Source organism: Lepidochelys kempii, chromosome 6 (assembly GCF_965140285.1).
Source record: "Lepidochelys kempii isolate rLepKem1 chromosome 6, rLepKem1.hap1, whole genome shotgun sequence".
Taxonomy (NCBI): Eukaryota; Metazoa; Chordata; order Testudines; family Cheloniidae; genus Lepidochelys; species Lepidochelys kempii.
In genome coordinates, this window is record NC_136385.1 from 41,700,341 (window position 1) to 41,727,754 (window position 27,414).

Below are 27,414 nucleotides of genomic sequence, written 5' to 3' on the forward strand. Positions count from 1 at the left end.
GTATATTTGTGCCATGTAATCTCTGTAAATTACTTCTGATATCACACATTCTTACCTCTTTAATCTCCCCCACAAGTTTAATTGAATGATCGTATGTTGGTGGATCTTCGCTTAACTGGGCTTCCAGACAATCCCAAAAAGCTTTGTGTACAATCTCTTTTACGGTTTTCTCCAGGCTGTTGGTAAACACAACAATATCAAAAGATGACAGTTAGTATCTTACATGTAATGAATTAGAGAGTTTAGAGGAGAAAACTGCCATTTTAATCAGGCACAAGAGTATAAAAACTGGAATGATTTGGAATGGCTGACTTCACAGCTGAAAAGATACATGCAGAGTAGGCGAAAAACAAAAAACAAAAACAAGACCCTTAAAAGTATCCAGAAAATGACACTTCTAAAAGTAATCTATAAAGAGAAGACAAATCACAAAATCATAATTTATTTTGTCTACACACGAACAACATCTGTGTTTCTTAGCAATACGTAACCCATTTAACTTCCTAGAAGCAGTGCAAGTCCTCTGGGTAAAATTTTCAAAAGTGAAACCAGAATGTGATAGCAGTGAGGTACTTCCTTCATCACTGAGCACAACTCACCGTTTGTCAAAATACATGGGCATTAAGATATTTTTTACTAAATTGGATGGCCAAATTCAGACTTAGTGTAGATAATCCCATTACTTCAACAACAAGTTACAAGTTCAAATGTTCTGATTTAATTGTGCAACTTTACTAAAGCCGTATATGTTCATACCAGATCTGAATGTGGCCTTGATCCTTTTTTGAAGATGCCTGGGGCTACCTTGGAATTCTTACTCCATTAACCACTGAAGTTCAGGCAGATCCTGAAAGCAGTAACCATTTGTTCCGAGAGCAACCTAAGGGTATGTCTACACTTCAAACGCTACAGAGCTTCAGTCCAGACACTACCTGTGCCGACAGGAGGGGTTCTCCCATTGGTGTAATGGCAATTCACCTCCCTGAGAGTCAGTAGCTGGGTTGACAGAAGAATTATTCTGTCAACCTAGCGCTATCTAAATGGGGACTTTTGTTGGCTCAGGATTTTTCACACACCCAACCCACATAGTTAATTTGACCAAATTTTCTAGTGTAGATCAGGCCCAAGAGTCAACCTTAGAGAGTTACTACAAAGGAAGAGGATGTTAAAGAATACAGAAGAGTAAAATAGTGGTGCTAGAATGAAGAAGTGGTGAAAAGCTAAGAAACATTACAAAGCTAAGAAAACACATTACAATTCTTTCCATGGAATTTTTCCCCAAACGTATCTTCATATTCCACTCTTACATCCAAAGGATTGATATAAACTGCTATTTATTTCTATCAGTAACCATCTTACCTGCCTTCTGGTAATTCAGCTGGTTTAATCTGGAAGCCTCCATTGACTACAATTTCATGTGCTAATGCCATATTAGAAACTCCTTTCGCTGTTTCCATCAGCTCTTCCATCGACACAAGCCGAGGGGAACTAGCTGTAACATTAACAAATATATGACATTTCATTATTCTTTCAAAAGCTGGAGGTAAGATCCTCCTCCATCGTTCCGCCAGTCGGCCAGTACAAAGGGGATGAGAGCCAGTAGACAAACCCAGCTGAGGATGCCCTCGACGTCATAGATCTGATGAGGCTGTTTTCTCTCCCACCCCAAAGGGACTCGTCAACAGCATTGTTGTGCTCCAATCAGCCATCAACTAGGCCCCAACATGCCTGTGACCTCTGCTGCATCAAGTCCCTCCTTAAAACACACATCTTTTAGGGCTATAGAATGAAGTCCTTCCCACAGTGAAGGGGGCAAACCATTTCTACAAAATATGCAAACAACATTGTGGGGCCAACAAGCTTCATATGCAACCTCACCATTCAGTCCTGGAGATTTCCGCTGCATTTATCATGTGCCCACTGCCATTTGGATTATACGTTTTTCAAGGCAGGGAGGGAATCTCATCTTCCAAAGTATCTGTAAAGCACTTACACCACCACCACCACGCAAGAAAACAGCTAGTTTTCCCTTCTCTACTTTCAGTGGAACCAGCAACCTCTTTGCCCCGTTTCCTGAAACCAGGGTCTTGCTATTCCTAACTTGCTAATGATTTCAAGGCCTAGCCTGTGTGCTGATGCCACAGCTCTTCTCCTTCCATTCATCTCTGTATACTCAACGGGACATGGGTTGCGCCACGTCCTAGAGCACAGCAAGTAGCCTGAGACTGGGGTTTGGAGTGGCATGAGCATTAGAAAGTGCACACAGGAATGGGAGGCAGCAGTGCAGCAGGACACCACACAGAGCAGGTCCAGCTTTCATTAGGTAGTAAAGGAAAGAGGTCACTAGCTATAGAAAATTGGGAGGTGGAAGGTCACTGGGTAGTAAAGCCAAGCCTTGAAAACAGCACCAGCTGTCCGTGCTCAAATTTGTCCTGACTTATATACACACCAGTGGGCCAGAGCGGATATTGCTGTGATACAGAATGTGCCACTGCATTAGCAGCATGTAGCAATAAGTGTGGCAAAGATGATAACGATGCTGATATAACAGATGCTGATTAAGGGAGTAACGCTGCACCCCCTGAAATCAACTGGAGCTTTGCCGTTGACCTTCTTAGGAGACGTCATCCCCCCCGCCCAAGTTGTGCTAGTAGCAGTGCCTATGTCAGTGCTAAGCAGCACAGAGACAGAGCAGGCCTCAACGAGCTATTCCGAGTAATAAAGCATGTGCCTTCCAAAAACTGAGAAGAAAAGGGAAGAGAGCTCTTCTCCGGTCCAATCATCTGTGAGAAGAGACTATATCATTAGCGCCATCAGATGAAGAGAGGGCTGGCCAGACTTCTCCCCAGCTGGACAGAAGGAAAAGTGAGAAAGATGAAGATAAAGAACAACAGAAAGCAAGGACTGGTTGCTGTGTCACCCTGTGATTGTGATAATTCTGTCGCTTCAATTCCAATTTTGGCAAAAACATTACATATATAGATTACACACACCCCACACTGAAATAAAACTCCTTGAGCCATACTAATCACACACTGGGTTAATTTGGAATAGATTTTTTTTTTTAGATCGACGAACAGGTTTATATGATTGGGTTTATGCGGGTAAAAACCTTCTACATGGAACAGGCCCTTCATTAAGAAGCCTTTCCCCAACTGTCTGCTATACAAAGTGTCATTTATTTAATAAAGAATTACCTGTGCTACTTTGTCATAAACAGTTCTTCACCCAGCACTCTAGACACTTGTATGTTACTGCCTAGGGTTTGATCCTGCACAATGCCTGTGGGGAGTATTGCAAAGTCTGAAGTCATGAGCAGACAGGCAGTGCACTCACTCTGCATTTAAATCAAAGTGCTCTTGCCTGATAGGCAGGAATAATTTGGCAAACAGCAGAAGTAAAGACTAAAAAGGGAACCTATAGTTAAGCACCTCATTTGTATGCTGAAAAATGCACTTAAGCACATCTCTTGACCTTAGCCCCTTCTTTACCCAGCACTCATGACTTGATACCTCTCACTGCAGAGGACTATGCCTAACACTTGACTTTTGCGTTTGTTCACACATGCACCGCAGCACGCTGGACTCTCTGAAGGGCATCTTGAAATATCAGGGCTTAGAGCATAAATCCCATAGGGAATGGCTCCTGTGTTTGATACAGCTCCAAACACCATCATGCTCAACAAATAATTAGCACCGTTTTCAAAAACAAAACCACAAATAATAAAATGCATTGTATTCAACGGCTCAAGACATAATTGTTGCCAGGCTTTTGCAAATATCATCTGGGGTAATTCTGCTTCTTTAGCCATAAGCAGAAATCATACCCAGGGAAATTCCCATTTGCTTTTTCATTTGTTTTACCTATAGGGACTTGCTAGTCATACCAGACTTGTCAGAGTCAATAGTAATATCATAACCAGCTCCTACATTAAAAACAAAAACACCAAACCAGAAAGACCATACTCTGGCAATAAATTTTAACACAACGTGATGATCTGGCAAGAATGTTTGTCACTGCCCTGTAGCATTGGGACTGAAAATGTTTCCAGCCCCATTAAAGCTTCATTAATTTTCAGACTTAAGGTACACTTCACTGACTGGCAGAACCAAAAGATGACACACCCTTAGATTTGACCTCTTTTGGGGGGTAAGGGCCATTTGAAGGTTCCTCCCACTTAAGGAAACAACTATTAAAACTATAAACCAAAGGCTACAACCCTCCAGAAAACTAAGCAGATGGATTGGATGATGTAACAAGAAAAGGAGTATACTATATTGGGGCCAGATCCTGTAAATACTTTTAGACACTCAAATATTCCCACTGAAGTCAGATGACTCACAAGAGTTCTTAAATTGGGGGTTGTGACCCCTTATGTGGGGGTCGCAAGCAGTCAGCCGCCACCCCCAAACCCTGCTTCGCCTCCAGTTTTTATAATAGTGTTAAATGTTTTTTTTAAATGTGGTTTTAGTTCATAAAGGGGGAGCACTCAAAGGCTTGCGGTGTGAAAGGGATCATCAATACAAAAGTCTGAGAAGCACTGAGTTACTCAGATGCATAGGTATTTGCAGGTGCAGGCCCTTGGTTAGGATCACAGACACAGGCATGTACATGACATATGTAGAATACACCACTCTACTGATTCTGGCTCACAGTAATGTTAGGTGCAAAGGGCTGAAGTTTATTAATACCTGTGCTTTCCTTCCCCCCCTCCCTTATGGGAATCTCTAGACACAAACAGGACCTCTATTATTTGCCTGTGGGCTTTCAGCACCAATAGGGTTTAAAGTAGATGTAGATTTCACATAGTAGTGGAGGGTGTAAGAGACACTATTTCAAATGTTCATGGGAGCCTCCATTTCCACAGGGTGCTCTACAATAGCACTCATATTCTCCCCCAACAAAACACAGCACCTGGAGAATGACTACAAGAAACCTGATTGCTGCTCCTTGCTAGAAATTGCTAGAGGAGACCACAGAGAGGCTGCCTAGGACGTGTAGTGTGCCTCTGACACCCTGCTAGTTTGGGACCTAAATTTGGATCCCTGTACTTTGCAAAATCGACCTGATACAAAAGCACAAAACAATTATTTAGAAAATGACAAATGGCCAAATTCTGAAGCTCTTATTCATGCAAAATTCCTATTTATTTAAATAAGAGTTTTGCTAACGTAAGGATTTGGCCAATAATTGCAAAAAGTGAACTGAAGGAACAACTCTTCTCTAGGAGGATGTGGGTGGTGATTTTATGATGGAAGGACAGCCAGGCAGGGTGGCAATCCCACAATGCTGATGAGCGCCTTCCACCCACGTTGACTTTAATAAGGATGGAGGGCATTTGCACCTTTAGAATCAAGCCCTAACCAACCAAGGCCAGTAAAATTATGAGTTGATGACAACGGAATTCCTGGACTTCTTCCAGTGACAGCTTTCACTTCTCGAATTTACTTCCTATAACTAACTGGAATGAATTCCTAACCTACTTTGGGGAAGAAACACATTTGTTGGTTTTTATTCTGGTACTGTGGCCTGATCAGGAGTGCTTGAGGGGTGCATTAACTTATGGCAGTCTTACCCAGCATGCCTATAGGCTGTTTCAAAGGACAGAAAAGCCAACCACATTAAAGAAAAAAAATGTTTGCTTCTCCTTTTTAATTGTTAATGATTGATACAATATTTAATTAATTACACAATAGTTAATTGCATAGTAACTAATGAGCCTTTTAAAGGAATCTAAACTTTTATCTTCGCAACAAGAAAAAAATGTATTTTTGTACTTTATTTTAACAGATTTGCTTACATTGAGCTGTGTTGCACCTGTGTGGACTTGAGGAACTTTGTCGTATCCTCGCTCTCATAGACTGATCTGGGTTGTTCAAGCTGTCCTCTTTGATACCCTCTGAATCGCCTAATTTTTCTTCACTTGTATGTGGAATATCAGGTTCCTGAGACATTTTCAACGTTTCTTTTTTTAGGGAAGAGAAAAAAAAAACCACGAACAGAATGGAACTGAATGGATATATACTCTTCCTGCCCTTGCAAAACAAACACAAAATCAGAAAAATTCCCTGTATAGGTATAGATATATCAGAGATCCCCCCTCTTAATTTTTTTTAAAAGGTTTAAAATAAGGAGATCCTTTCAATGCGATTATCATTTACTCAATATTTTTGTTCACAAGCCCTCAAAAATCTGAAACGGTTTCCTTCCCATAATGTACATGATAGAGACAAAATATCTGGTTTGTTTTTTTAAGATTGCTAATGAGTGCTTGACTTTTTAAAATATATATTAAAGGACAAGAGACCCCGAAGCATTTTATGCACATACGTTACTTGGATTTTGAAGTTAGATAAAGGATAAAGGAATTAGATAGAGGAAAAGTAGATTACATTTTTAACCTACCATTTTAGAAATTATCCCTACTAAGGAGTGTAATAAAATGTTTTGCTCATATGTTCCAGAACTGTAGCCAAATTCTGCACTGACTTATTATCAGAACTCAGTGTAATCCACCTGAAGACAATGGGATCCACCTGCAGATAGTGAGGTAAATCAATGCAGAATCTAGCTCCTAAATTTTAATTCCATACAAGAGGCATGATTTATCCACACCGGGAAGTTAGGAGGATTTATTAAAAACCATAAAAAACTCTGATTTAAACAAACAGTAGTTGTGGAGATTACAATGTTGGATTTTCTAGCATAATATCACATCACATACACTTTAGAATACTTCCTTGGTACACTGCAAAAGTAGCATTTGTAAAATATTTTACTCAATTCAATAACTTTACTTCAACTATTTCACGTTCACTTTTTCCCCTGAAGTATGTAATTTGCATGTCTTCATTTTAAAGAGTACCTACTCTTTAAAATGCTACTACATATTAAGTTTCCATTCACTGGTCATGGCTTCAGGTAATAATAATTAGAATACCTAGCTCTTAAATGGAAAGCTAAAAATATTAAAAAAAATATATCATTGCTCTGAAATCAAATATCCAGCATCTCCCATTTACAGAATATCCTCTGCATGGGGGGGAGAATAAAAAACAAAAAACCCACCACTTACTTTTTCACTTAATATCTGTGGACCACAGGCTGCAAAAGATGAAAGAGTCAGGCTGTCAGCAAGATAAACCATCCCAGGATCACCTCAAGGCTACTAAAGGAAAACTGGAGCATAGGCCTATACGGATGAGAAAGTAGCAGGAAGTAATACAGAAAAAAGACAAGAAGCTGCTCTGAGTTTTTTATACAATAATTAAAAGACTGAACCTGGTGCATCCTACCTCCCCCATCTTAGAGGAGGTAACAGGAAAACTCAATGAGTTCTTGAATTATTTTGTATTACGTAGTGACTAAAGGGCCCAATTGTGCGAGGTGCTACATACATTCACGTAGTAAGAGACGGTCCTCTGTCCCAAACAACTTACAATCTAAATTGCCAAGACAGATAAAGGGTACGAGGCAGGAAGTATTATTATTCCCATTTTACAAATGGAAAAGTGAGACAAAGAGTTTAACTTGTGTAAGGTCACACAGGAAGCCTATGGCAGAACCAGTAACTGAACCCAGATCACTTGTGTTCCAGTCCAGCATTTTAGCCACAAGACCAGCCATGCCCCAATCTGTAAATTGCGCCCTAGAGAGGAAAAGCTACAGCATGCATTCCTCGCTGCGTGACTGAACCAGCACCGGAATCACTGACCATCTCTACATCACATTTCTAATCACTTGAGCCATCCAACCTCCACGTACAGGACTCCATCCAGTGCAAACAGACCAATGAGCAGAGAGCACTGAGACAAGAAATAGGTCCCATCCTTGAAACATGGTTCTGTAACCCACATGGATCTGCCGCCAACCTCCTTGCCCCATGGCATGCAAGGGATAACCTGAGCTCTTTCTGATAGTACAACAGCAGCCCCAACCAAGTTCCAGAGCCACCACGTCCCCAGTATACGAGAAAGGTAAGGATGGCAAGGTACCAGGATGTTCCATGAGCAGAAAGGGTAGAGCAAAGGGTCTCAGGCCTGGAGAATGATGGGTCACAGCTACAGTGAACAATGCAGCAATTAGGAGGAGGAGGTCTGATGACAAAAAGGCATCTAGAAGATGAGTACAATGATGGATGCTGTAGAAAAAACTAAGATGGATAAGGTAGATCTTGTTAAACAAATGGAAGACAAAAATTTAAAACAATTTGTATTTACTTTTTCTTGGAAAATAGTGCTGACACAAAATTTCCCCAAATATATCAAACAGATTAGATTGTTACTATCTATCCATTCACATAATGTGGTTTCCCCTACAGCCCCAATCTGCCGCTTCCTTTGAAAAATGGCTTCCAGAAATTCTGAATCTGAAGTGCAAGCATGGCTGTATTACAATCTCTCTCTCTTTATGCACCACCACAATATCTGAGTGCGTCACAAACATTAATGATTTAAACCACACAACAACCCTGAGATATAGGGAAGTATTATCTTTATGTTGCAGATGAAGAAATTGAGGCATGGAGTGGAATAAGCGATTTACTCAAGTTCATACAGCAGATCGCTGGCAGAGCCAAAAACACAGACTAGGATTTGGCAGACATGGGCTACCTCCCAACCTACTAGAACATCCTTCTTATGCTACAGGCTGTACTCTAATCGGTCAGTCTCCACAAAATAAAAGACCAACAGTTATACTCTCCAGGCTACACAGTTTCACATGTAAAATAAAAATTATTCTCCACATTTCATCTGTGCAGTGTCGCTTTGAAGAACTTCTATGCCATCTGATCAAAGACCTTTTATGCATTTGAGGCAGTATTTGTTAGGTTAGTGTCTAATTTTCAATAGTCTATTTTCACTAGATTGTTACTATTGTCTATTAGAACGTATCTAGAACAACTCCCGTTTGCACTGGTCAAATAAGCTTAACAATGTTTCTTCTGAATCAGCTAGCTGCATCTTTTGTAAAGAGATTGGAGTCCATTCAATTAAAATGAAAGGAGTCCGTTTCACTGGACTTCTCTTCACCTTCTTTTGACTAGAGAGAGAAATATAACAAATTTAAAATATTAAATTTCTTTTAAACTTAAAAATAATAATTTGCATGGACATGGCTCATTTCATTCAAGGACCTCAAACTGTCCTGCAAATATTGACAATGTTAAATAAATGTCGCAAAGCCCCTGTGAAGTATTATTTCCAGTTTTACAGATGGGGATTCTAAACCGCAAAGATGTTTAGGTCCCAATGCTGCAATGAGCTCCATGTGAGCTCTGGGATTTGTTCGTGTGTAGCTCATTGCGACAACAGTATCAAAATCACAAATCAAGTCACCATCCAGGCTGAGCACCTTGACTTCCCAGCTAGACAGATGATACTCACCCTTTAATAAGTGTCTCATCCAAAACCCACTGACTTCAATGGGAGTCTTTTGATTTCCATGGCCTTTGCATCAGGCCCTATCCACCTCGTGACAACCCGATTTACAACTTCATAAAGTAACAGCAGTAGTGAGCACTATTGCTCTCCTCTTTAGTAAACAAGCCAGGGAATCATGGGCTCTAGACTACCAAGGCAAAATAAGCATGCAGAAATTGTTAACATTTACCTTGCTTTATTAATCCTTCCACGAAGTGCTGTAATATGATGCCCTGGGACACACTATGCTGCTGGAGCTGACCTACTGAATTAAGGCAAGTTCTAGAATTATTTGTTTTGTCTATAGTACTGTATGATTTTGCTAATGGTTCCTTACAGAATCATAGAAGATTAGGGTTGGAAAGGACCTCAGGAGGTCATCTAGTCCAATTCCCTGCTCAAAGCAGGACCAACACCAACTAAATCATCCCAGCCAGGCATTAAAAACCTCTAAGGATGGAGGTTCCACAACTTCCCTAGATAACCCATTCCATTGCTTCACCACCCTCCTAGTGAAATATTATCACTCCTTTTGGGCTACAGAATATTAGGAATGAAGGAGTCAAGCCAAACACGCACAGTAGGATGGCAGGAATAATAGGCTTTACCCACACCCCCACTGCATACCTCAGTTATCAACCCCCACACACCATGCTTCCCACTCCACATGTAGGGCCAGAACTTCAACCCCAAGCAAAACAACAGGAACCAGACAGAAAGCGAGGCCTACCCTCCGCACCCTGACTCAGCACTGCAGCAGGGACACGGGGGCCTTTCCGCAGACAGGGAGCCGAGCCCGCCAGCCACAAGCCAACGCGCGGGCTTCCCTGGGGGCTGCTCCCCCAGCAGGGACGCGGGACGGAGCTGGCCTCCTGTTCCCCCCAGGCACCGCCTTGCACACACTGGCAGCGAGCGGGCGGGCAGCCCCAGCCCCTAGCGGGGGGGTGAGGTGTCTCTCCAGCCCCCGTGGGGACAGGGAGCGGCCGGGGCGGGGACAGGGGCGCGGGTGCTGGCGCAGGACCAGAGCATGGGCCAGGCTCCGCGCCCCTCGCTTACCTGGGCGGCGGGCTGGGGAATCCCTTGGCGCCGGCAGCCCCAGTGACTCCAAGCAGCGGCAGCGAGGCGCAGGCAGAGGGAGTGGGCGAGCGCCCGCCACTCTCCCCGCGCACGCCGGGCCCCGCTGCTCGCTCCGGTGCCGGGCTACGGTGTGCGGGGGCTTCGCAAAAGGCCGGGAGCGGCCAGCCTTGCGCAGGGCGGCGTCATGGCTCTGAGCCGGGAAACAGGAGTCGCCGCCGCAGCAGCAGCGGCAGGGCCGGGAGGATGCTGCGGAGCTGCAGCCAGCCAAGGCCCGGGGGCGGCGCTGGCTGCACCAGCCGCTGGAGGGGGCTGCGGGCAGGAGCGAGCGAGCCAGCTAAGGAGGGGAGAGTGTCTTGGAAAGGGAGCATGCCAAAGACACAGAAGAGGAGGGTGAGAGAGTAGGGAAGTTTTCTTTACAAAAGAAAACAAGCCAGATGTCTGACATGCTATGAATAAAGACTATATATAGAGACCAGGAAATGTATTTCGTCTGTTTAAAAAATTGATCCCTTAATTCTTTAAAGTGCATAATTTTCCTTGCAACTAAGCTATGGTTATTTTGATTCAGTTAAGGTCTTATATAATGGAAGACTAAAAGCCCTTAGGGTAGATGGCTTGTAAAACTGATTGGGATAGGGTAGGTTATCTTTTTACACACACACGATCAGGATAGAAAAGAAATTTTAACAGTGACAAAAGTTAGGGTTATTACGGCATTCAAATTATAAAGCTGTCGACGGGCGAGTGCGGAGTACTTACCACGGTCTATCTCCGTGTGGCTGCGTGGCACGGCCGGCTTTCCTCATCTAGCAGCACCACCACCAGCTCCGGCCCTGGTGCCGTCTGCCTCTTCTCCTGAAAAGGCCCTGCAGTCAGGTCATCGTAGCATGTTCCCCTCCGTCTGGGGTAACAGAGTCCAAACAAGAATCAGACATCTTTAAATCGGATCTTCATCCCCTGACTCTGGGCTCCGTGGTCCTTAGAGTCCCCTCTTACAGCTTTCAAGAGTCCCTATCCCCTTATATCAGGGGGCTTCAAACCACATTCCCTTATGGCTGGTAGGGGAACCCAGGCAGCCCTCCTCCTCTGGATTCTAGCCCAGGGACTCTGTAGTGAGTAGGCAAGAGCAGTCAATTCAGACCTACTTCCAGCTACCTCCCTGGACTTTGCTATCTCAGGCTAGTAGCAGGGTACCTACCGTCCCTTCCTAGGCCCACCATGTACCTGTATTCTTCTCAGGTACCACAGCCTCTCAAGATTCACCCTTCTTTCCTGGCAGGGCTTAACCAGGCTCCTCTTTAGCATCCTCCAACAAATCCCAACTGAAAAATATAAACTGACAATAACTTCTGTCCTCCTAGGGCTTGGCTTTTCATCCTTCTTTAAGTTTTCTCCTACTCCAATGAGAATGCTTCCCAGAAGTCTAGGTCCTGCCCTTTTAAATCAGGGCTCAACACCAGAGCTTACTCCAGGTCTCTCTTGACCCTTTGCCAGAGTGTCAGTGCAGGAGAGGAACCAGGCCTCCTCTGCCCCAAGAAACCTTTTGGCCTGCAGCCCCACCATAGTAGCCAGCCAGCTCCTCCCCAGCTGGGTTTCATCCCACATTTGTCCTGGCCCAGCCTGCACCTGCAAACAGTGCACTAAATGAGCTCCCTTTAACTGTTTCAGTGCCAGTAGGGGGGTTTACACTCCATCACAATGTAGTCTGGTTTTTGGAAAGAAAAGGTAAATAATTATTTTTTCTAATGGAATTCTGGACCATTGTTATGGATTTCCCCACTTTATTTACTACTATTTCTGCCTTTTCCAATAATCAGATATTTGAATAAGGGCTCTAAATCAGAGGTCTCCAAACTGTGGGGTGGGTTGTACAGGAATGTTCAGGAGGTGGGGAGCCCAGGCCAGCCCCCATGGGGGGCAGGGCGGGAGCACCACCCAGTTCCGCCCCCACCTATGACCCCAGCTGCCAGCCTCTAACCCCTGTCCGTATCTCCCCTGGATAGGAGTAAGGAAGGGTGCGATTTAGGGAGCATTGCTTTAAATTAAGTTCCTGAATTTAAAAAAAGGGGGGGAGGGGGAGGTATCAGTGCAGTATATACAGTTACATATTCTCCAAAAATCTATAGCCAAATAAAGAAAAGGAATGTACTTAAGCCTGGATAGTCTTTGAAAGTCATTATGTTCTAGACAATATCTTCCCTCTCAAGAACTAAAGTATTATTGGGTTTTTCCTTACACGCAACCCCAGATTACTCAATATCAGCTGTTCTTTATGTGAAAATACTCTAAAGTATGTGTAAAATTAGTTGAGACACTCAGACTGACAGTTGTCTACACATGGTATTTCTTGCCCTATTACATCAACTATTAAGGCAGTTTGAAGAGAGGAAGCTCTTAGAACAAATTTGGTACAAATGGGCACAAACAGTTCCCACAGAGCTAGGATAGTAATAGCAGGTTAAAACCGGCGTGTTAAAAGTGTAGCAATATTAATATTGCTTGACAAAAATAAGCCTTGTCACTTGCTACCAAAGCTTTTTCAAAATGGATAACTACCTCTTTGTAACTCTTGCTTTTTATGTCACCTTCTAGAAAGGAGAGGAAACAATTATTCTTTGCCTCAAATAGGTGTGAAGAAGAGGGACTAGAAAATTTGAAGAGGGACTAGGAAGGGGGAGGGAAGGGTAGGGAGTCTTGAATCCTACTACCTCACACCTAGTTTGTTTTTCCCCAGAATGCAATAAAGGTGGTTTCAGCACTCAATCAATTCACTTAAAAAAATAAGCTTTTCTGCTAAACCAGTTGATATCCAGCTACAACTGAATATTATCTTTTCTACAGCAACTCTAAAGCCATTAAAGTCAATGGGAGTTGAGGGTACACAGCAGGATCAGGCCCTTAATGATCAAGTCATTCCCCCATTAAGCTTAAATTGGCACAATTAGTCATCTTAACATGATGAGAGTTCAATTAGTTTGATACAGGTTGTGGAATACTAAACAAGTGTTTACACAATTTTCTAGACTACTGTGGTACTGCATTGGTTAAAAAAAAAAGGAAAGACAGGTTACCTTGAACTATGTCTTACAAGGGCAGTTAGATTAGACTAAGATTCAAGACCAAAAAAATTGCTGGAGGAGGGGAAATACCCCTCCCCCCCAAAAAAACCAGTCCCAGGCAGCCAGAAGTAAATACTTTTGCTAAGTGACTCACTTTCCATTGTCACAGAACTTTACTTCCATGTTTGAAGAAAGTAATATTAAAAATAATACAGGGGTTGGGATTCTTCGTTTCAGATTTCACTGCCATTGTTTTGGCAATTCAGCAACAAAAATTTAAAATGAGCACTCAGACTGTTTCATAAATATCAGCTGCTTTATAAAAGCAACTGAAGACCAAGTTTATAGTTTATAATTTGATTAATTACTTGTAAATTCCATTCATCTTCAAAATAATTTTATTATGTGGATGAATACAAAATCTTTAAAAAAGACATTAGTGTTTTGAAAACTACTGTACAGATTACAATTTCTTTAATTTTAAATTACACACACATATTAGTAACTCTGTCACCAAAGTATTGCATGAAAATAGTTGGATTGCTACTATGAAATTGACCTAGCAGCTTCTTTCTCTCCTTGGCAGAGATTTTTGTATCTTCATCAATAGTTTTTAGCAAAGATAACAGCTCAGCTTTTGTGGTCTTCTGAACACTGTAGTGATATTCACTTTGATCAAGTTTCTGGCAGAAGGTGTAGCCTAAAGACATGTGAAAGACAGTCAGATAATTTACAAGCAATAGGACAGAATTAGCCATCCTGTAGATTTTACAGGCATGTTTGCCTTTAAGATGGTTCTGTACCTTTCATGACACACCCAGTTTTAAAAAGGATCCTTTGATGCAGTCTTAGGCTGCAGTTTTAGTGAGATTACGTATTTGTCCAGATTACAAAGAGAGTGACTTTTAAAACACATTATGTATAGTCTAAAAGGCAATTTTAAGACACTTACCTGTATCCTTATTAGGATCTTGTCCTTGTTGTACAGCCATCAGCTTATCACTAACCATTTTATGTAATGTTGCTGGGATCTTGAACGAGAGAGTAGAAAATATAAACATTTTCTATGGTTAATGTTTTAGGTAGATTTGAGATGTAGTTTAGTTCAATTGTCTAAGGTGGCTGCTTTCTCAGCCTTACCTTTAAAACGTCTTTTTGCTGGTCCACCAAGAACAAAATGAGGAGGTCAGTTTTTCCTTTGGATAAAGTTTTATTGTTGACAATAGCTTTAGAGAATGTTCTTTTTACAACCATCCTGTTGTCACTCTACAAAATAGAGTGACAATAGTCAGAGGGTAGTGCTATAGTTTTCTTATTTACTAAGTATGGTTAACAAGAAAGCATTACCTTGTTCATTTTACCGTACTTTTTTAGTGTACGGTCTTTCAACATTAAATTATATGAAGAGACAGAGGTAACCCCCCCACAGATATTACAAGTCTGCTGGAAGTTATAAAAGTGCTAGAAATCTTGGACATTAAATTTACCTCTTTCTGCAACTTGAACTCAGAATGATGTGCTGCAATAGCCATGAAGTACAACAGCCTCCTAAACTCCTCTCTAGTTTGACTATCCAAAAGCTTCAAGTAGAGTTGAATTGCTTCTAAAGCTGGTTCTGTCTTTCCATTCACTGGGACAAAACACAAAGTTGAATAGGTTCATGCTCCTATTATATATCTTTTTTGAAAGATCAAAGTCCAGAAACATTAATTTTTAGTAAATTAACCAACAAAAACAGATAAAGTTATCCATTAAACTAGACATATCTAAGCAGAGACTAAGGGCAAGTCTACATTACCAAATTGAGTTGACCAAAGTTACACTGACACAGAGCCACCACAGTAATCAAATGACTTTTGTATGTCCACACTACACTCCTTGCGTCAGCGGTGTGCATCCTTGCCAGAAGCGCTTGCACCGATTTAACCGTCAGTGTGGGGCATTGTGCAATGGCTTCTGAAAAGCAACAACAGTTGCCATAAGCAACACAAGTGTCTGCACTGACACTGCGTTGACCATAGCGCTACGCCTCTCACAGAGGTGGAGTTAAGTCAGCATAGTGCACGAGTTACATCAGCGGGAGCTATGTTTCAGTGTAGATGCTTACAGAATTAGGTCTATGTAGGCTGCCTTACGTCAACCTAACTCTGTAGCATAGACCAGGCCTAAGCGTATCCACAGTGCGAACAGCAAGTTTCTCTTTCACTCTGCTCCTGTTTTAGAAAGGTAATTGATTCTTGTATTAAAATTTAGGAGTAATCTGTCTCTATGCAAGCAAACAAATTTTTTCCATTAGATTATGCAGCCGTAAATAGATTTATACAGATTTGAGGTTTATAATGGAAAATATTTCTCTATCAATTGATTTAAAAATATTTAAATTATATACCAGCTTTGAACCTGTAAGGCAACAGGATGCATACTAACAGAGACAAAGAGATAAACACAAAACTAAACAAACCACCCAACTGAAATAATTTCATTTTTGCATTTGTGTTACTTCTGGCAGTTTCTATAGAATTCTATGCACTGAATGATTTCACAGGCCACTTTGCCTTAATTTCTTCAGTATTCTTAAATGACACATGATCATTGCCCCCGATCAGGCTGCATTTATGCTCAAACAATCTTTAGCAATTCCGCCCCCGGACCTGGACACTTGGATTACAGGTGTTTTCCACCTGTACCATGATAATCAGCATTGACAAGTCTGGTGACAGGTCTGTTTGGCTTGCCATTGTAGAACATTCCACACCTGAACTCTCTACACTCATATTTAAGAGATCTCACTTTGTCAACTTCAATTAGCAATTTACATTCCACAAAATAAGATTGAATTGTAAAGTCAACATTACAACCAACTTTGGCAACTTTACAAAAAATAGCTAATATATCAGCATGACCTCCAGTTGTGCCAGACATTGCATTGTGTAGAGTCTTCAAAGGGAATTACTTCTGAAGTTCTTGCTGGCACCAATTGAACTTAATATTTAAAAGTTAATTTACACAAGACTAAGATAATCTCCTCCAGTAACTCTCTGAATAGCAAGTGGCACACTTCAGAAGAGGATTGGTAAAGAGAGATGGGGCTCTTTGTTTTCAGTATGCTGATGACTCCCCGCTGTATGCCTCGATCTTGTCTGATTCAGATGATGCACTTCAGGTAAAGTCTAGTCAAGTTAGGGGCATGGATGAGAATGAGAATCAAGCTAAACCTAGAAAAGACTAAAGGCAGTGATGGTGGAAGCAGCTGGAGGAGATGGCAGAGATAATCATAAGAATGGCCATACTGGGTTAGACCAAAAGGTCCATCTAGCCCAGTATCCTGTCTGCCAACAGTGGCCAATGCCAGGTGCTCCAGAGAGAATGAACAGAACAGGTAATCATCAAGTGACTCATTCCCTGTTGCTCATTCCCAGCTTCTGGTAAACAGAGGCTAGGGACACCATCCCTGCCCATCCTGGCTAATAGCCATATTTAAAGTGAATCGTATTAGGTTATTCACCTCTGAAGTATTTTTAAATGAAATATATTATCCACAGTGTGGGGTGGGGGGAGCCACTAGTGAGCTATACACATATCTACCTAACGAAAACCAAACTAGGCTTAAAAGAACACTTGGTAAATTCTAATGAACGAATACAGATATGACAAAATGAAGTTGTATGGAAGTAGAGATGGTAACTTAGGCCTGATTCTCTACTGCTTTACATCTTGCGTAGTCATTTACACCTGTATAAAATACAGTCACATCAAAAAGTTAGAGTTTCATGCCCACTTTGCACAGGTGTAGACAATCTGGCCTTGAGGCTCCTAAGTTAGAGTTCTCTTACTCAAAATTTAGGCCACAGATGCACCGCTGCTTAAGTACAGCTGCATGGCTGCATCACATGTGGAGAAGATACTCTGACAGGAGAGAGCTCTCCCGTTGGCATAAAAATATTTATTTTTTTATATTTATCCATCCACCCACGCAAGCAGCATAAGCTATGTCAGCAGGAGAAGCTCTCCTGCTGACATAGCACTGTGCACATGAATACTTATGTCAGTGTCTAACTTATGTCGCTCTGGGGGTGGAATATTCACACCCCTGAGCAACTAAGTTTTGCCGACATAGGCTTAGTTTTTAGGACTAGAGTTTATACCTTTGTAGCACAGCAGTCAAACCTGAAACCTGACAGCTATGTACCCAGTCCTGCTGTCCACTCACCAGATGAGCCTGGGATCTCAGCTTCATTTCATTTCACTTACCCAACAGCTCTGTAATTCCTGTGTGGATGTCAGACGCATGGCTTAACAGTGGCTCCTTCTTTTGGCTGTAGTATCTACCAATGGTATCAAACAGCAGTAGTTTCCATGCGTCTGCTTTATCAGGTTGACTAGGCAAATTTCTGCTTATATCCACCACCATTTGATCTGGAAGATACTCCAAGCAATCTATTGCTGCAGAGAGCCACTCATCAGTCCTAGAAAGAAAGACCATTATCCAAAGATCAAGAAATAATTCTATGAAGATACAGACATGAAACAGTCAGCCAGCTGAATTTTGTCTCCAGAGGACAAAAGACTCTGCAAATACATTCATGTAAATGTTCAAACAAGTAAATGAAAATATGTTTGGTGCTCAGATGATATAGTAACGGGCAAAGCCTAAGAACCTAGACTGAGAGTTAGGATCAAAGTTAAGGGTTTAAACGTCTGTTCCTCCATTATTTGCTTTTCAAGATCGGAGTTTAGGATTCCTTCTGCTTGAAGTACTTGTAATCTCATTTAGCTGGACAAGGTCAAAGTGGCATTCTATGTATGAGGTGTAATTACCAGACCTGATCAGAGATTCCTCAACTTTGATCTGATCTTAACAGATAAGGACAGGTTTCAATACATATTTTTAATAGCCTGAAATTGTATAGTCTGCTAAGACATTTTTAAACTAATGATTAAGGATTTGAAATCTCTTAAGTACACTGAAGAGATTTTTAGTCTGCTCACTCACGGTTGATTAAGAGTTTCCAGAATCCAAAAGAAGGAATTATACAGCCATACTTAGTTTTAGGTTCTTTTTTTGTTGTGCAGTATGGTTAAAGAAAACATTTTATGTTACCTATCCTCACTGTCATCTCTAAGCAGGTGCTCTTCTTTTTTTGTCTAATTAATTTCTCCCCACTCAGAAATAACTTACCAGCACCTATTCTGATCAGAAGTGCTAACCCTTAAAAACTACATTTAATAAATTTCAAGGCAGATGATGTTGGCTTACTGCATACCTCAGCATGCTTTTTGTATTTGCATACTTCAGGTGTGAGAAGTTTAATTCCATGCTGAACAATGCTAACCTTTTGAAACCTCAGGGAGTTGACACAGCAGTAATACACAATTACGACCAAGCCCTTCATTAAAAATAAACTACATTACAAGATTACACTGTTAATACTTTAATATTAAAAAGGAGAGTGCGCTTAATTATTTTCCAGCTGATTTTCCACTATTTGCTGTAATTCCAACGACATATCTATCTGGAATACTCAGCAGAAGAGGATAAGTTATAACTCTAATTCCCCATAGACAAGTGGTGTCCAAACTTTTCCTATTGCACCCCCCTTTACCAGTAATGGAATCTGTCCACACACATCCCCCTCCATTACTGCACAGTTGGTTCAGCAGGGAATCTTGGGTTGGGGTCTAGCCAGCCAGAGGGCCCTCCCCATCTCCTGCGGGGGCTGGCCCAAGCCCAGCTATGCACTCCCTGAACATTCTTCCATGCCCTCCTTGTGGGGCATGCCCCACAGTTTGGGGACCACTGCTATAGACTCAACTTAAAAGTTTCCTATCAAACCAGAGTTCCTAACACCTCACACTAAAAGGATGATTGGCTAAAAAAGTCAATTCACCATGTGTAGAAACCCCTTTACTTAGAATAAAAGAGACCATAATTGAAGGTGGCCGATGGACAAGCTTATCTCTCTGTCCTGGAGAAATCATTAAACACAGTCCCAGGTCTAGTCTCCATTTCTGTCCAACAGCTTCTTGACTTGTGTTGCATGTTGCTCACAATCTACAAGTGTTGGAAAATTAAACCCTATTTTGAGTGTTTACATCTCCATGTAATAAGGTAGCCCTTACTGGAGAATTCACCAACTTTGCTAAGTCAAATGAAAAAACAGTGGTATTTTGCTGCCATTTTAAAAGTTTATTTTAAGACATTTGGGCACTTTTGTTCCTTACTTAACTATCAGTGCTTTCAGAGACCTTCCAGGGATCAGCAGTAATGGTCTGATCTATATCGAACTATAGTGATCAAACTATATCACTATTCAACCCAGTCAATAGATACCATCCATGCCTGTTGTCTTTCATGCAATAAAGGAGGCTGATTTTATTATGCTTATTACAGTCATGCCTATGGATGAATCAACAACAGGCCCATTTGTGCTAGGTTTCTATGTGACTTAGGAAGAGAACAGTCCAGAAATGCTTCCTGCTCTCACAGTTAAATAAGTTTCTACTTACTGAGAGTCACTGAAAGCCTTGAGAATTTCTCTGTCTATGTAGTTGCTTGTGATGATGCATCCCGCCTCCTTCTTGGGTTGGGGAAGCTTGGACCTAACCCCTTGATGTTCAAGTAAAGAGTCAAGAAGTGGAAGGTCCACAAGCTGCAGCAGACGAGCAATTGTTTGTTCTTGCCATACTTCATTAATAACTGGGAGGGGTTGGAGCATATAAAGACAGTGAGATCCTGCTAGTGAAGTGAAGAGTCAAGAAAGTTACAATATTTTTCTTTCCTCTAACAGACTTCAGTGTTCTCTTAGCACCCGGTTCCAGTAACAAGGAGTGGGTTTCTTATCCCGGTTCCAGTAACAAGGAGTGGGTTTCTTATCAACTTTAAGGGCATTTTATCACAGCAAGAGAAAAGAATTTGTTTAGTTAGCTGTTAGAGTAGGAGAATTACCTTTGGATAAGTCTGAAATGCTTTACATTTTTTGTACTCTAACTTGCAAGCAATCTTTGTCATAGATAAGGAATCAAGTCAGGTAATTCATACTCACAGGGCCTTCTGAAGAAAGAAAGGTTTGTTGAAGATTTTAAAGCTCAAACAATGACTCTTAGCTGAAGATCCCTACCACTTTTAGGGCTTCCATAACTGAAAACTAAAAGACCTGTCTACTGTAGTTTCCAGGAAGTATATTTGAATCAAGCCAAGAGAAGGAAACATCTAGCAATAATCCAAAAATCTAAATTTTACCAACAGTTTAAACTGAGTGAGAAAACACGAACTGTCAGCCACCATTTTAAGCACTCTCATATAAAGCAATTAAGGGGGAAGTTTGGAGACTGGGTAGAGCATATGCACATTTTGCGGGATAAGAAAAGGGTTCGAACAACAATGAGTTAGGTCTATGATGAAGTATGACTGTATCTTAAGATGTTAACGGACAAACAGGGAAGATTTCTGACTCCAGTTTGAATCTGTGCCAGCCAGTGACAGTAGCGTGTTCTCCCTCAGAAATTTCTACACTGATGTATTGTTTAAACTGGAGATAACGGATCTCTGTTAAAATCTAAGCTAAAACAAAACTTCAGCGCACAATGTTCTCCTTGTGTTTTGAACTTTGAGTTTCATAACAAACACTGAAGAGAGTCTAGCTTAACATCTTTCCTCCAATTTAAGACGGAAAGGTGTATGCCTGTCGTGTTAGTATTAGTCCTTCCTCTTTGCCCCACAAGTAGTTGGGACATCTTATTTGGCTTACCTTGACGAGACAAATGTGCAGAGAGGTTTACTTCAGGAGCATTAGCAGGTTTTAGACTCAAGTTTTCCCAGAGATCTTCTAAGCTTTCAGATTTGACTGGAAGAGGATTAAATGCCATTTTCTCAAGTCTGAGACAAAGAGAAAGGGTGATCCAATATCAGGACTTCAGAAATAAGGGCCCATTTACTTATTAAAAATCAAATCTATACACATGAAACCGTGACTACGCTTGGTGCCAATTAATAAAGAGCTTTATTTTTAAAAATCTCATTGAATGCTTCTGCAGAATAACGGCAGGGGAGGGGCAGGCAGAAGAGAGCACAAAACTCCTAAAGACTGACGAAAGTAGAGTAAAAGTGCCTCTGAGCTTCTTGTTAAAATTCCCTTTGCTCTCATTGCTCTGCTCCAGTTTGAACTATGCAAGGGAAACTGACATTCATTTCACTTCCTCACTACTTGTTCATGGAGTAAAACAGAGCAGCACCAAGTGACAAAGCTGCACAGAGTGCTATAGAGGAGGGAAGAAAGCAAGTCACCAATATCCCTAGCTCACTGCCACGACCCTCCATCCTAGGCTGCACAGATATCACGGAGCACAAAAGCAGTGCACTGTTTGGAAAGCTTTTCTGCCTTCACTGTAGCCACAGGCAGCACATATAGACGCAGCCACTTATCAGGACCCAGCTAAGAGCCATGAGCGCGTGTACTGGTTCACTATTGCCTCCCCTTTCAGGCCTGGAATTGGCAGGTCCCTCTGAAGCAGCAGGGAGTTCTCTTCCAAAATGACCCCTGAAAAATGGGAGAAAAAACAGGAGAACGGGATGTTCCAGACACAGCACACACCCCCGGTGAAGGATTTGTTGGGATTAGGATATAGTTTGTGAAGCAATAAGAGGTGGGAACACATCATTGCTAAGGCAGTACGGAAACAGCCTGTGAGACAAACTTAACATGAACACAAATGTTTGTAGGCTGTTAGCCATTCTGTCCCTGCTCCCTCTCCACCCACCTCCATATTTTACTCGATTCCAGTCATGGCCTACTGGATTTAAGTGTCTTTCCCTCTTTTCAGCTATCCACCACATGATGGGAGAAATACCATAGCAACTCCAGCTGGCCACTCATTTCTGCTTTAAGCAGCTAGAAATAGGAAGTAAAGGACTGCTTTATAGAAGATAATGGGCCAAATTCATCCCAAAAATAAAGGCAGTGCAATTATGCCAGGGATGAATTTGGCCCAACAACTTTTATAAAGCAAATTTCTTCAAACATTCATCAACACAGGAATATGTATAATGTTTTAAAATGGTAATAATTTTTTTCCATTTATCTAACTCTGGACAGCAAGACTAACCGCATTAGTCTCGCTTTCTGATTGCATGTGCAAACTTTGCAGAACTGTGGGCCATAAGTGCAGCTACTCAGAAGACAGACCTCTGTATACATAAAAGTAGTTGTTTTCGGGGTTTAAAACAGTAAATTTGGGGCCTAATTTACACAAATCTTTTTAACAGCTAGGGACTTCCAAAAGTGGCAAGACAGTAATAATTTTGCAGTTTTTCTTGGGGAGTACATGGCTCAGTCAATTGGTAATGAGACAACCTCTGGATTACTAGCATAAATCCATACCAGAATTGCAGTGACTGAACATTATTCCATGTGATTAGTGATCAGATACCTCCATTAGATGAGACTGATGGTCTCAATCCACTTAGTGGATAAACATCCCATCTCCTCCTCCCCACAACTAGCTCCTTGATTTCAGTCCTTGTGACTTCTTGGACAGAGATGGCAAGGGCTGAACCGACATAGAGACTGAACTTTCTCATTTGAAGATATGGTTCCAACAGGTAACAACCACCCATGCTGTACTCATTTTGTGGATGGAAGAGATTAGCTGGATGCCTTTCAAGAAAAACTAAATACACAAACCACAAAAAATAGCATTATTTCCCCACTGCAAAGCATCTTATCTTTGCATATCATTAAGTACTAACCTTTGATGGGTACAATGCACATATTCTCTCTCAAATGGACTGTCTTCTGGGCTAGGTACATTTGTCAATCTATAGAGACTGCAGCTACTATCTTCGAACATGGACCGTTTGTCTTTTCCAAAGACTCTAGTTGAAACTGCCTCAAACACTTTGTAATCCATCAGTGCTTGACACACTCGCACTACTTTAGCACGGGAAATATCGACATCCCCAAAATATTTGTTCTGGAGGAGATGAGCAAAGATGACATCCACTGCATCAGAGCCAATAAAACAGTTATTAAAGTATTTCAGGTTCTGTCGCCGCTTTTTCACTTCCACTTGAGTCTGAAGAGCATTGATGATGCTGCTCCATACATATGTTGCTCCAAATGGCTTTTGTGCTAAGCTGAAACCTAATGGCGGAAGGACAGGGAAAGCATTAGTAACGGCATTTACTGTGATTTGCCAATAGCTTGCTCTGCAGTTTTTCAGAATTATATACTCTCTTCAGAGCAGACTATCACTCAGCCAAGAAAAAAAAAAAGGCAAATGTAGTATACTGGTTTCATGCATGCTCTTTCCCCCAGCACCTCAGCCTGCTACTTATTCACAGCTAAAGTTCTCCTGCCCCTTAACTGGTAGCGTCCTGTGATTTTCCACTCAAAGTACCTTGTTCAAGACACCACTGACAACCAACATGAGATATATATAGGGGACCACTTACACAGACATTTATCTTCTACAGAATTTAAAACCACCAGCAAGTTAAAAAACTATGGACCCTATAATCCCAGCAGTTGCATGTTTGGAACTCCCTGGCTTCTCTGCTATGGTTGCCAACAGGATATGTTAACCATGTTAATTTTCATACAGATTTCTGATAGAAAGCCCACCAATACAGGAAGGGAACACATCCTCGCAAGTATACACATGCACCCCAAACCTATGTAGCGTTTACACATACTAATTTCCACAAGCAGCCAAACGGATCATATAGCATCTCCCCTTTTATTAAATATATGGCCCTGTTTCACTTGTGGAAGCAAAATTCAGGAGTTAAGAAAGTACTGTCAACATCCACTGGGTCAGTCATGGCTATCCAGCAGTACATACCCTGGTAGCAGCAATATTCATTGACTGATAAACTCAAAATTCAGCTCAAAGTTAACAATAATAAATGGGCCATCTTGATTATCACTACAAAAGTTTTTGTCTCCTGCTGATAATAGCTCAACTAATTAGCCTCTCACAGTTTGTATGGTAACTTCCAATTTATCTGTATGTGTATATAGATATATCTATTTTTACTATATTTCCACTTTATGCATCCGATGAAGTGAGCTGTAGCTCACGAAAGCTTATGCTCTAATAAATTTGTTAGTCTCTAAAATGCCACAAGTACTCCTGTTCTTTTTGTGGATACAGACTAACATGGCTGCTACTCTGAATCTAATAAAGCGGACATTTGAAAAAATAACTGCTCAGTAGAAAGCTGCTGATGTCAATTTATGTTTCAGTACCCTCTGGTACGAAGGAGATGGGAGCAGAGAGGCATCACATTCATAATCCTGGTCAACAAATCAGGTTAATGTTAATTTCAAGAAGTCTTGGAATGCTGGGGAAGTTCCAGAAGACTGGGGGATGGGGGGGAGGGAAGTGGGGAAAAGAATCTAATGCTGTGCCAACATTTAAAAAAGGATAAACCAGATGTCCTCGGTGATTATAGGCCTGTCAGTCTGATCCTGGGAAAGATAACAAAGCAGCTGATACAGGACTCAGTTAAGAATTAAAAGAGGGTATTATTATTAATGCCAATGATATGGGCTTATGGAAAACAGATCCCATCTAACTTGATTTTTTTTTAAATGAGATTACAAGTTACAAATCAGCACTGATAATGTTTGTGGATGACACAAAAATTGGGGGAGTGGTAAATAATAAAAACAGGTCACTGACACGAAGGGATACGAATTGCTTGGTAAACTGGGCACAAGCAAACAGTGTGTGTTTTAATATGGCTAAATGAAAACCATAAGCATCTAGGAACAAATAACGCAGGCCACCTTTACAGGGGGTGGAGGACTATACTGAGAAGCCGTGACTCTGAAAAAGATTTAGGAGCTGTGGTGGATAATCAGCTCAACAGGAGCTCCCAAGGTGATGCTCTGGCCAAAAGGGCTAATGCAATTCTTGGACATGTAAACCGAGGAATCCAGAATAGGAGTGAGAGGGTTCAGAGAAGAGCTGCAAGAATAATTAAAGGATTAGCAAACTAGTCTTACAGTGACAGACTTGAGCAGCTGAATCAATTTAGCTTAACAAAGAGCAGGTTAAGGGATGACTTGATTGCAGTCTGTAAGTACCTATGAATCTATACAAGTTACTAGAGACAAAACTAGAGTCTCAATTTGCAGCTTGTGCAGCTGTGGAATATAACCCAGAGATGCTTAGCCTCTTGTGCAGAAACACTTTTCTCCAGGAGTTTGGGACTCAGGAAACTCCAGGCAAGTTCTGAAATACTGTCAATAGGACAAGGAGTCAGCCAGTTGCATATCCTACCCAGCGAGGGAGCAGTGCTGCTAGGGTCAGGTACATCTCAGATACCAGGATAAAAAACAGTGACACCACAGTATGCTGTGCCAGGGTCAGAGTACACAACTCCCCTTCGCCCCCGCAGGATGGAGTTGACTGTTACTTGCTCATACCCACACTAGATCCCCTCATCGCCCCTCCCTCACAATGCCAGGCTCTGGGCAAAGGGAAGAGGGTAACTTCTAGGGTCGTTGGGGACAGGGAGATTTCCCCCCGGGCAGAGACACCTCCACAGAGAATGGGTTTGGGGCACCGAAGACACACCTGCGTGAGCCCCACCCTTGCAGGCCTGGGGAAAGCGCCCTCAGACCTAACTGCAGGGAGACTGCTGGGGGGCGAGGGGGGCGGGAAGAGCCTCAGGCAGGCACCGCCTCCACAGGTTCAAGGACATGTCCCCCCCCCGCTGCTCCCTCTGCGCAGACACATCCCCGCTCCCAGCAGCTTTTCACGCGGGTGCGTGCGGAGACGGGACCGCGGGGCTGAGCGAGGGCAGCGTGCGGGTCACGCCTCGGCTCGGCTCCCCCCGCGGTGTTTCCCACTCACCCCGGCCCCGGCCCGTACCCGGGGGCTTGTTCGCCGGGCTGTACACAGCGCAGAGATTCAAAGCTGCCGCCTTCTCCCGCACGCCGGCCATGTCCGGCCGCTCCCAGCGCCGCGAGCCGACTGCGCCCGCGGCCGCCGGCCCGGCTGGGATCTAGCCGAGGACGTGGGCGGAGCCTTCCTGAGCAGCGCCCCCCTCCCCATTGGCTTAGCTAGGCCCCGCTCCGCCCCCAGTGTATCCGCCCCGCATGCCAGGCCCCGCGAGGTACAGGCAGCGTGGGCGGGGCAGGGCCCGTGTCCGCACCCCAGTGCCGGGGGGAATGAGCCCCCGCTTCCCGCGTCCACCTGCTCCGCCCCCAGTGCCGGTTTTCCAGTCTCCCTTCTTTCCACCGCCCCAGCTGAAGGAGAAGGGGAAACATAATTTAAAACGGGACAGCCCGTTATAATACAATCAAAACCAGGCGCTCAGGGAAACGGCTCCCTGCCCATGTAAGGACTTTTAGCACCGCAGGCAGGCGCGCGGGCTTGTCTTCAGGTTGCAGTGGTGGATTTGGGGGGGTGGGGGGGGAAAGAGAGCTGACATGTTACTGCGAGGCAGTTCGCATACATTCAAAATTTCTCCAAAGTCCTGGGCCCGCCTCTGTCAGTATTTTAAAAATATATAATGTTTAACTGTTGGCTCGTGTATGTGGTTCAGTTTCTGGAAGTAGCAGGGGGATCATCAGCAAAAATTATTTTTTGTTCATGAAAAGGTTAGTATTTCTACTTCTTACACTATTTTTTGTGATAAAAAATGCTCTTTATTTAATTATACGTTTTTGTGATTTTAGCTAAATGCTAAATGCTGTTTATTTAATTATAGTTTTAGCTGGATAAAATTACAACCTGTTAAAAAACAGCAGTAGAGAGCTGTAATATTTCAAATGCCTCTCAACCGCAATAAAGTCTTCATCTTATACTCCTAACAGGAGAATATAGAACCCTGTCACAACACAAGC

The 27,414-nt window shown here is 42.3% G+C and overlaps 2 protein-coding genes across 15 annotated transcripts in view; both read right to left on the reverse strand.

The window, feature by feature from the left end:
* Positions 1-10,545, reverse strand: part of TCP11L1 (t-complex 11 like 1) — a 32,524-nt gene extending 21,979 nt beyond the window's left edge. For 8 of the 13 annotated variants that reach the window (XR_012159363.2, XM_078853234.1, XM_078853233.1 and 5 more), the window contains exons 1-5: positions 9,613-9,690; positions 7,076-7,192; positions 5,801-5,965; positions 1,360-1,492; positions 56-176 (exon numbers count right to left, since the gene is read on the reverse strand). Coding sequence is in view for 12 of the 13 variants with exons in the window: in XM_078853234.1 (XP_078709360.1) it covers positions 56-176; positions 1,360-1,492; positions 5,801-5,954 (408 nt within the window). In the remaining variant the exon portion in view is untranslated. Of the gene's footprint in view, positions 1-55; positions 177-1,359; positions 1,493-5,800; positions 5,966-7,075; positions 7,193-7,994; positions 8,153-9,612; positions 9,691-10,478 lie in introns of those variants that run through there. The other 5 variants (XM_078853232.1, XM_078853228.1, XM_078853231.1 and 2 more) reach the window with 5 other exon arrangements.
* Positions 10,546-14,019: 3,474 nt separating this feature from the next.
* On the reverse strand, positions 14,020-26,551 carry DEPDC7 (DEP domain containing 7). Of its 2 annotated transcripts, XM_073350646.2 has the most exons (9): positions 26,438-26,551; positions 23,304-23,697; positions 21,307-21,434; positions 20,066-20,255; positions 17,810-18,024; positions 15,046-15,188; positions 14,699-14,824; positions 14,511-14,589; positions 14,020-14,258 (listed from the first exon to the last, which is right to left on the reverse strand). In XM_073350646.2, exons 1-9 carry the CDS (start codon positions 26,508-26,510, stop codon positions 14,044-14,046), a joined length of 1,563 nt encoding a protein of 520 aa, XP_073206747.2. In that variant the 5' UTR covers positions 26,511-26,551; the 3' UTR covers positions 14,020-14,043. The 2 variants fall into 2 exon arrangements, with proteins under 2 accessions (XP_073206747.2, XP_073206748.2); XM_073350647.2 differs by lacking the exon at positions 14,699-14,824.
* Between the last annotated feature and the right edge of the window lie 863 nt (positions 26,552-27,414).